This window comes from Buteo buteo, chromosome 8, assembly GCF_964188355.1.
Source record: "Buteo buteo chromosome 8, bButBut1.hap1.1, whole genome shotgun sequence".
NCBI classification, from domain to species: Eukaryota; Metazoa; Chordata; class Aves; order Accipitriformes; family Accipitridae; genus Buteo; species Buteo buteo.
In genome coordinates this window covers 37,223,882-37,235,161 of record NC_134178.1, presented here as the reverse complement: position 1 = coordinate 37,235,161, position 11,280 = coordinate 37,223,882, and the positions used below count along the sequence as shown (strand labels likewise).

Genomic DNA, 11,280 nt, shown 5'->3' with positions numbered 1-11,280 from the left:
AACCATGGTTCTAACACACCACCTTCACCATCCCCTTCCTCAGTCAGCTTGTACTTTCCTAACCCTTCCCTCACCACCCAGCTATCTTGTTTCTGGAGGATCTCTTCTGGGTGGGTAGTCTACATTTGTGTGAGACCTAACATAAACCATCCATTTCTGTTCGATTTTGGGAAAACTATGATGTGTACCCCCCAGGCAGCAGCATACAAAACCAGGAATCCTTGATCTACTCACCAATACCAGTTCATCTAAAAAGCTACAAATTATCATCATCACAACCAACCTGTGGGCAAGGTTACCCAACAAATAAAGAATAAAGGTCTTTTCGGGGCCATTGGTGGAATCATTCAGTTGTGGTTTTACCTTTTGTGTGTGAGAATTTTCAAGCTACATGATACTTATTTCTTTGACATCAACAGTATAGAGTCAATCTTTTATCCTGGCCACTTATGGTAAGCAGTTACCTTTATCTGCAAATGACTTCTCAACTTCATTGACACGTCTTACAAAATTTATCCCTTCAACCTGCACCTCACTCAGTACTAGAAGTAATCAAATATAATAGTGACTTTCCAAGCTACAAACCACATTCGTTGGACAGACTTCTTAACTCTCATATTGAGACACAAGCCATCTCAAACACAAGGACTGTTATTAGGAGAGGATATCTTTATTGGTTTCTTTTCACATCTCAAACGGAATAGGGATCTGCTGAAATAAGCAGCGCATTTCAGCTCTATCCCTGACAAACAAATTGTGAAACACAAGAGCATATTTCCAGGCTGAGAAGGGAGCAGGAAAAAATGCCAGTGATATTAACAAAGAAAACAGGCTTTCTCACAGAATTCTGAATCCATTTTGGACGACTGTGCTTACAGGAGCCATTCAGATACGGCACAGAAAATCTGTATAATGATTGAGACAGACAAGACTAGCAGAATGCTTATGAGGGTTACAGAAGAAAACACAGATGTGGTCGAAAGCCGAGATGGGAAACTGTCAAGCATCTGTCGTTACTGAGATGCAGGATGCATCTGGTTGATGTCACTGTGAAGAGATTTGGGGTGGAAGAAAGAGAGGAAAAACAGTCTTGGAGGGAGCAATGAGGATGCAAACAAAGTGATGCATCTGGTGTGGGACAAAGGCAGGGCTGAACTTAGCCCAAGCTGGAATGTGCGAGAGCAGGATAATTTGAATTTCAGTGTATGAGCCTCGATAATGAAGGTACTACTGACGACAGCCATAGTGAAAGTACAGAGCATAAAAACTATGAAATAATGGTCCAAGAATTTTATATCAACCGTACTGAATTAGTAATGAAGATGTAAACTTCAAGAGGAAACACATGAAAGTCACATGTTCAAGCAAGATAATAGCTTCAGAAAACTACGCCAGCCACTATCTTGAGGTATTTCTGAATGGCTGATGATGTACACTTACTTATCTTTGTACAGCATTTGAAATTCAGTGATAATCAATTAGTAAATTAACAAAAGACAAGTTCTCCTTAGGGCACTTATTGCATTGTGGTCTAATGAAAACTAGGGAGCATTTATTATTTTTGACATCCTAATCATTAGAGAGAGGCATAGAAGCAAGCTAGCCATTTTGGAGTAAATACATGCACCTTCCAAGCTATCTAGGGAGAAAAACTTGCCTTTTAAAACATGGATGACTATAGCAGCTTGATTATTCTGCAGATTCAGTTCAGCTATCCAAAATGAGCAGGTATTTTGCAGAGGTAAGTACCATGACCTAGTTCTGAACTCTGCAGGCTGGCATCAGTTGGAATACTCTCCCCTCCATGCTTCACCAGACTAGCATGTACATATACACACCCTTCAAACACCCAGATGATGAGCTTTAAAACAGAGGTATTTCCACTTAAATCCTTATGAAGTTTCTGGTTGTTTTGGTAGCATCAAGAAACCATTCTGAAGGGAGCGCTACTTCACACTTCCCTCTGCTGCTAAGACCCTGGCATCCTGTTCCAAACCAGCACGGCTTTCAAAGAACTTCTTGGAGGAGGAGACAGTAATTGAAGACTGGAGTAATCTTACCAAATACTCCTTCCTTTGCACTAGACACCTGGGCAGCTCAAACCAGCTAAATCTTGTACACCAACAGGAGAGAGGAGCTTGGACTGTTAGGACAGAATTATCATCTTCTATGCAGTTCTCTGCTCCTCTCCCATCTTGCTGGCTACTGTGGCAGTTACTGCAATGAAAAAAAGCTGACTTTTGTCAAACAAGTATTATTGTAGTTAGACTGGCTGATTCCTTCACAGATCAAGACAGATGCAAGCAGCTTAACAGTCAGAAGATCAGTATTCATTGGGTTTGTGCTTTTGCTGCTGGCAGGTCTAGGAAGCAAGAATTTTGTAATGGTTTATATTATTCTGAGGCCTTTAAATTCCTTACGATGTTCAGGAAGGTTATGGGATTAATTTTCACAAATTTAAGATTTAGTTTGTGATTTAAGAGATTTGGGATTTAGAATTTGAGTAAGAATTTTTCCTGCTAGACATGAAATCCTCTAAAGACAAATGGAACGTTTAGGTGCCAAAGTAACACAGTGTTTTAAAATCTAAATTTATCATTTTCCTCATGGAGACTCATTGCAACTGATAAATGGAGGCAGGTATCTTGCACAGAATTAATGACTGGGTCTATGAAACAAAAATTCCTGAAACATTCCTAGAGCACCCAGCTGCTAAAATTTGTTTATAATGCAATAAAGTTACAGCTGACTTTCACATCAGAAGAGTAAAAATGAAAGAAATAGGCAGCTACAGTACTATGGACAAGTATACCAAACAGTTAACTTCCCTACTTGGTAATATGACTAGTGACCTATATAACGGACAAGTATTTAACACAGAGTGAAGAATGAAAATCTCATCATTGTAGGTCTAATCTGAGCTGCAGGGAATGGTGTTGGGCTTTAAATAGTAATAGTTGTATTGTCATGCATAGTAGAAGGGTTAGATTTTCTAAACTTCTTTCAGAATGCTCTAATACAGTAGCAGAAAACAAATTGTTTTACACTCCTAAAATATTTTTTACATTAAGAGTACAATGCTTGAGAATGTAAATGCACAGTATGTTAAAGAAAAAACAGTGTGAGCTTATTGTAATTTTCTTCAGGAAAATAATCCTGCAAATTAATGTACAGTTGGACTCTATGTTCACCACTTTGGATTCTGAATATTTTATGATTATCATCTTTCTGCCATACAACTGATACATGCACATTCTGAAATTACTGCCAATTTATAAATTTTTACTACCGAAATGTAGAAATGAAGTAATGTATGGGCATATAAAGCAAATGTCTCAATGCAATGATTCACCTTATTTTAGAGCAAGGCCTCATTTTTGTGGCTTACAAAACAATGGTTTCTAAGACACCTACACAGGATAGGCTATGTTTCAAAGCAGCATATGAAAAGTGATAATATGCAGTATCAGAGAATGAGAGTCTTGAAAAATCACGGACCAACCCAATATTCTGTTAACATTAATTTTATAAAATACCTTACATGAACAGATAAAGAACTTGAGTTTACATAATAACCAAAATTTAAAAAGAATGTTGAATAAAATATAAATTAATTGAACACATCACTAAGTTTGCCACATGTTAGACAAGTTTATAAAAGGCAATTTCAGATAAAATAGTTATTTGAAAGAAAATCCTTCAAAATGGAAACTACTGAAGTCCTTTTTTCAAGAATTCATTCCTAAAGCGCTAAATTCCAGGTCAACAGGTAGTACCTGAATTTGCTTAGAACACGGTGTTCATTTGCTTCAAAATTTGTCAAGCTTTAAGACATAAATTTAAATGTTTTCAGGACAGAGGCATCAGTGCAAAGTAAAGCTTCAAGCTGAAAATGAAATATAACAGAATGATCCTGGTACAAAACTTCCTAAATTCACATTATGAAAAAAAAATGTGCAAGATGCACTCTTGAGATACTGAACGTAAGAAATTTTACCAGTCACCATTTTAGGGTTCCAGCCAAGCCATTAACATGGCTAATCATATTAAATTCATTCATTTTATCACAATTTCAATTTTTTTCTACTCATAGTCTTTGGAAAAGATCCATGCTGATGATGTCCACTTAACTTTGTTCAACTTCTGATTCAGGCAATTTGCTTAAAATGAAGTAATTTAGCCAAAAGGAGATAAAAGTTGAGGCCAACAGACATCAGAATGATGGTCTAAAGCCTGCAATGACATTTAATTGGAAGAAATATGATTGCACAGGTTTCTGAGTTTAACCAACTTGGTTCATTCAAGCACTCTCACTTGAAGCCAGTCTTCCTTAAAGTTATATATGTGCATAACACACTGCCAGGATCACACCCTTAAGTCTTACAAAGGTTAAAATATGTTTAGAGAACTATGTCTTTAGAGAACTAGACTGTAACCAGATTAATTTATTTTAAGCCTATTAATTCCTGCAGAGTAAACATCAACACTCTAGCAAAGCAATTTCGCTCTGTTTGACTTTAAAACTATTAACCAAAAAAGGTCTGAAATAGTCTTCACATTCCATTATTTAGAAGTGTTATTAGCACACTCATTTAAAGATTAATGGAACTCTTTTCAAGTTACCACTCAGAATATTGCTCATCAGGCTTTTTTTAACACATATGAAAAAAAGTAAGTGTCACTGGTGGTCACAACCAGAAAGGAGAAGGAAAAATTTTAAAAACGTAATCTACTGGGCAGCAGTTCCAGCCTCTAGTTGAAATGTAAGGCTGTAATTTATACTAAGCTGCTGCATAAAAATAAGAAAATGAGTTCTCCATTACAATTCAAAATTTCAAAACTCAATCTGCCGATTGTTTGCTCATCCTTGTGAAGTGCTCTTTTTTCACTGCTGTCATTGCTATGCTGGCAGTTATGCTAGAACCTCATTTAAGTAATTCCAGTACAACCAGATTGTTTAATTTAATAGCATGAATCATTTTGAATTTATAGTTAGCTAAAATGCTAGAGTGATGTTGTAAACAAAGCAAATGAACAAGGAGGCTCAAGACTACACAAAACTTCCCCCCCAAACAGAGGAAAGATTTACTTGAACAAAAAGCACAGAATATAACTTCAACCAAAACTTTTCATAAGCTCTACTCAAGGAATGAACATTTAAAGAAAGTTGCAAATGCCCTTTTCTAGAACATAAACTCAGAATCATTTGCTTAAATCAAAATGGAACAGAAGCTCTTCCCTATACCCTGAATTCTCCTGATCATCTTTTATCACTGAAGCAGATTAATGATATCCATACTATGCTTTGTGATGCTACAAAATAATTTATTTAATTGGTTTTAAGAATAAGTTCTTTGATGAAATGATGGACTTTGAGATATCACAGTAATTTCCACTGGGTGTTCCCAGTTATTTTGAATCCTGCAATTCAGCCATTTGCTGTCTTTAAAAAAAAAATAAATCTTGAAAACAAATGCATTGGCTGCTGAGATCTGAACCTGTAAGTGATATAACTTTCACCACTTGCTCCGAGTGAAGGAGAACACTGACAGCTGAAAGGGAACAATAAATATATACCTCACACCCAGCTTAGCACACTGTGAAAATTCTCATATACTGGTCACATCTCAAAATGTGAAAAATATTCTAACAACCACATGGTTTTATCTTTTCAATAGTAACAAAAGAAGATTTCAAAGTTTCCTAAAAAAAACAAGAAAGCAGCAATCTTAAGAATTATTCTGGAAAGATTTGGACTCTTTCAGTGTAATAAGAGCAGAGTTGTCTTCTCTCTTTTCTAAAATTGGGAAGATTGCATCAATTTGGGCTCAAAAATAAAACATCAAAGCCTGGAGTATCACTAACCACGTAAAGCAAAAAATGTGTTTCCAACTAAGCAGCTAGAAAGACAGTGAATGAATTTGGGTATTAAACACATACTTGAGAATAATAAAGTGTACAGAGGAGGAGGTTACTAAAGAATTTTGCAAAAAATATTGCTACAGTAGCATTAGGAATTAACAGTGCATCAAAGATTTAAAGTTTCCATGTTAATACAAACTGATCCAAGCCACAATGAACCACAGGATAATCACTCAAACAAAAAATTAACTGTATTCTACTTTACAGAAGCTAGAACTGGAATTTACCTGAATACCATTAATATGATTCAAAAAGATTCCTTCTAGTCTGGTATGCCTCAGTTTACATAGGTCATATAGAACTGGTGCCATTAGTGTGTAATCAAAACACAATATTATCACGTGCATTTGGCTTTTTGAACATTTGCAATCAAATACTCAAATTTGAAAGAGCTTTTACATGTTAGAACTCAGTATCACTGCTGCATGAAGTGTTTTATTTGTTGGTTGGGATTTTTTTGTGGAAACTGTGTATAAAAGACCTTGAGGACTACAGGTCATGGAATTCATGTTAAACAGAAAGCTGCCCAACATTACTGTCAAAATACCTTTAAAAAGGCAGTTCATAGACAGAATAATGCATTTTACATTCAGATATTTCCTCTCTCAAAAGCAAAGGAATCTCAGAAGAAAAAAAAATCAGTAGTGAAGGCCACATACTTTTTGCATTTGATGAGCTGAAATGCAAAAAAACAATTAAAGCATCTTGTAAGAAAAAAAAAAACCAAAAAAAACAGAACTTCTGGAAAGTGATGATTTAGTTGATGGGGTGGTCAGCATGGAAACTGTTGGGAATGCTACAGCAGAACTGACCACAAGGTACAAGGGAATACGAACAGGAACATAGTACAGGCATCAACTAGAAAACTGTAACTTGCCAACTTGTAAACAAGAAAAAGCATTTCACAGATTAAAAGTTCTAGGGAAGTAAACTTCTTTAAATTATTTTGTCAGTTCAACCCTGATTTAAAAAAGTATGGCTAGCAAAAATACATAAGCCTCAGCATATTTATAAGTCTTGATCAGAGCAGCCATGAGCCTTTGATAAACGGCTGGAAACAAACACCCTTCTACTAAGGATGAAAGAAAAATATTCCATTCTCTTCTTTCTCTCACTCCCCAATCCACACGTGTATAATGTAGAATTCACATGCTCCAAGAAAATCTTGACGCTGCTATAGATTGAGACGTGGGGAGACTGGTGGAGGAAAACAGACAAACTCTCTTAAAATACTACGGGCCACGTCAACATTATTCTGGGCAATTTCAAGTGCCCTCTTGACTTCTTCAAAGGAGTAGCCCTCTCCCATAAGTTTCGCAATTTTTGCATCCACATTTTCTGTGGAACTGTCAGAGCTGTATGCTTTCCTGTGGTGTATTTCTGGTGCAGTCCTCCGAGGAAGTGGTTTAGGGGGCCTGGCTGGTGCTTGTGAACCATCTGTTTCAAATAAAGGAGATAGAAATCATTACAAATTGGCTTAAAATTGTGTTATAGGTAGGGCACGCCTGATGAAGCAGTTTAGAATTTTACTTTTTAAAGAAACATGAAGAGATATTTTAATTCACTGGTATCACTCATTTTAAAATTCAGAGAGAAGCTGAATTCCTCAGGAGCATCCAAAATGGAAATAACGTAGTGAAATACTATTTTAATAATATGATAGGAACATGCAAGTTACAGTCTGAATTACCCAAAGTTGGCAGAAAAAGAAAGTATGATGAAACAGCAAAGACGATGAAAATATCCAGTCAAAATTTTAAAGTCTCTCCACTCTCAACCCACAGTTTGAGACCTTTTTCTTAGTGTGTTTTAAAAAAAACACAACAAATTTGATCACAATTTTATTCAGGACCATAAGCTGTGTGGAAAAGGAATCCAAACAAATATGCCTGAGGGAGAAAAATCCTTCACTTTTTGGTACATCTTGCGGATTCTGTTCAGTCAATTGCAGTTTATTTCATGCATAGCAGCTACATATAAGTACAGAAATAACTGGTTTCTCAAAAAAACCTCTAGTCCAATTATTTTCAGCGGTGAGAACAGAAGACGATCCTCCCTCTCCAGTCTTGCATTGGAAGTATCTCCCCTTTCCTTCTCTTCTGTGGAAAGGTTACCTTCACAGCTAATGTGGGTGCTAAGAATCATGATGTGCTGATGAAAAAAGCTAATATTCAAACTTACTGATCTTCTCAGAGTCAAGAGTTTTGTGCTCAAGTAAACTTGGTACTTTACTGAAACCTCTTTATCCTCACTGATTCCACAATAAGAAGCTTAAATACAAGCAGACATAGAGCAGAAAACACTTTCAAGAGCAAAGAAATTTAAAAAAAAAAACAAACTTTAATCCTTCAAAAAGAGTTCTAAAAGTTCCATCAACAGTGACTTTGATAGCTAAATTAAAGGAATTTCTGGCTGTGATACTTCCTGTTTGCTTACACTGACAGCAACAGCATTTTGCAGTATTAAGTATTTCACAGACAGTTTTTTAGTGATGAAAGAATATTGTATTTCTAGTATTGCTGTTACAACATGCTACCTTATCATAACACTGGATAAAGAAAACTGTAACTCAACAGAATGCATTAAACACTTCAGATGAATGAAAATAGTTCACATTAGTGCATGTCTAATCAAGGTGTATTTTTCTCTCAACTTAGTTTCCATGCATTCAGATGAAGCATTGCTATAAATTTCAATTCCATTTCTTAATTCAGAAAAGATAAGCAAATAGTACTTTTAGCAAGATGATGATATTCATATAACAAATGGATGAGAGTAATTTGATTAAAAATTTACAGTAAGGTGCTAAGTTTAATTTCATTCTAATTTCATTGCCTATTTTCCTTGCAAATAGTTATGACACAACCTACAGATAAGTAATGGCTATTTTGTATTTGTTATGATTTTTTTCTCTCTGAAGATGAAAAGAGTTATATAAACATCATACATTCTAGTAAACACACCTGAAGCAGATCCAAACCTGCTATGAAGGTGTGGAAGATCCATGAAACACACTGGTTTGACAAATTAACTACAGCTCAGGAAATGTGGTTAATCACCAAAACCCAAATCAGAAACAAGTTCAAATTTCTCATTTCACTTATTTTAGAAAACTCAAGACTGTAACAGAAGAATATTCTCTATGTTTAAAATAATGATATATCATGTTAAAAACAATCAGTTTTCTTTCGAAAACATTTCAAACTGTTTTAATATGCACGCTTCATTATGGACTTCACTTGTATAGAAGATGAAAAAATTTTAATTTGCAAATTGTACATTTTTCTCTGGGCTTGAAGTACAGAAGAAATTCCTTATGCATAGATCAGATCCTTCTATGCGTATGTTACAAGAGATGATTTTTGCTCTACCCAGTCTAATACAGGCTTAAACTGAAGTTATTTCTTGTATAAAACCTTCAGTTTGCTTAATAAGGTTTGTTTGGAAGCTTCAGCAATCACATCATTTGCAAAGGTCATTTTTAATTCTGTCAGCAGATTTGCAGCATAGGCATTTTATTCTCACTACAGTGACATCTCTCTATAGCACAGATACTTTAAGATCTTCAGCCCTCTCTATCTCAATTCCCATTATTATTTTTTTAAGTGCTGACATCTCTTTCGGTATCTTCACATCCATATAAAATTTTAGCTGAAGCTGGGTATCACATTGGATCCTGAGCTTAAAGATACTAAGCCTAAGCTGCATATCCATCTGGACACTGAGATAGAGGTATTTAAGCAGGAATTTCCTTCCCAACCTCCCATCCTCTCTGATGTTTTAGCCACCATGGATGCTTAACTAAAAATTCAAATATATTTTCTAATTGCGTAATTCAATTAACAGTTTGTATAGCAAGGAGCTTCCTCTATCACTCACATTTCAGTACTTCAGCACTACATTTAACCCTCAGGTAATGGGTTAGTATAAAGGCAGACACCGGCTTATTTAATAATTGTTTAAAAAGCACAGAAAAAGTTGTCAGGTGAGAGCTCTGTGGCACAGTGGGAAGAGGATATCTGTAATGATGCCAACTGCCTATTCCTCTCTGCTGTGAAATGGCCCTCCTCTTTTCTTCCCTTGCTGCTTCTGTATGTTCGACAGTCTTTCACCGACAGACTGAGAAGCATCAGAGAAGCAGGTGATGAAGGCTTGTTGCACAAGGCTCTCTGTGGAGCAGTGGCGAGCAGCTACATCTAATCTAACAGGGGTACAGGAACAAAGCACAGCCAGGGGACACCCATACTGAGGAACTGAGAGAGCAGGGAGAAAGTGAGGAAGGACACATTGGTCCATCAGGCTGTTGGGTATAATCTTCACATTTTGCATTACTGTGGCACATTATTCCCCCCAGGGTTAACTGAAAACCACCCATTATTAATATGGGACACCCTCCCCCTAACATTTCCACGTAAAGGAATTTAAATTTGCATGCAAGTGCTTTAATAAGGCCAGGTGAATGAATAGGCAGCAGACAAATATACTTAACTAGCCATTTGAATCCACTTACAGAATAGCTAAATTCAGTAAAATACAGCAGACATCTATATTAGAGGCCTAATTTTCTTCTACTTTTCCCACGTATCATTGGCTGTGCTTAGGTAAAATATGCTAACTATTAGCAATATCTCCTGCTCTTACTTTTATTGTAATAATTTTAAAAAGTTGTATTTAAGAAGTTTGAAAAACCATGCCTTTGGGATAGTTAGGTGCATAGCTGAGAACTATTTCTTAAGTGTTTAATGCTGAATACATTGCTGAATTAGAATAAATTTGTCATTACATGTTAGCGATTCAGTTAAACATCATGACAGCAATCTTAAAAACAGTCAAACCGAAGCACAGAAGTTAAAGGACTCCCCATGCTACTCTAGGGAGCCAGTGGCTAAATTATAATTAGATTTTAGAGTGAACTACATTTCCTTTCCAGCTAGTTCAAAGAATCACCATACAAAAGGGCTGAAATGAAGAATTTCCTAAGTGTACTGATTGGTTCAGAATAAATGCAAAACCCAAAGTTCTGAATAGTTACACTCCCTGCATTGTCTTTTTAAATCATAGATGAAGGTGAATTGGTTCATCCTGAAGCTCATCAGTTCTGTTCAATGGAATTACTGCCACTGTAAAAACAACTTTCCAATTAAAAGTATGACATGATCTATCACATAGTTTTCATTTAATTGAAATTAAATTGAATATCTTGCTGTACATCGTGCTGATTTAGAATGATATTTATAGCAAAGGTCGACACATGTGGGTGTTTTAGAAGATGGCTGTGGGAAACATACAGATAGGCAAGTATTTATTAAGTGACAACAGAAAGCTCCAAGATCTTAAGTAGCAAGCATCTTACAGTAA

The 11,280-nt window shown here is 35.9% G+C and overlaps 1 protein-coding gene across 2 annotated transcripts in view; it reads right to left on the bottom strand.

Moving 5' to 3' along the window:
* Nucleotides 1–656: 656 nt before the first annotated feature.
* CBLB (Cbl proto-oncogene B) overlaps nucleotides 657–11,280 on the bottom strand; it is a 140,109-nt gene continuing 129,485 nt past the window's right edge. For both annotated transcript variants that reach the window (XM_075034146.1, XM_075034147.1), the window contains one exon: nucleotides 657–7,359. In XM_075034146.1, the coding sequence (XP_074890247.1) occupies nucleotides 7,097–7,359 (263 nt within the window). In that variant the 3' untranslated portion in view covers nucleotides 657–7,096. The remainder of the gene's footprint in view (nucleotides 7,360–11,280) is intronic.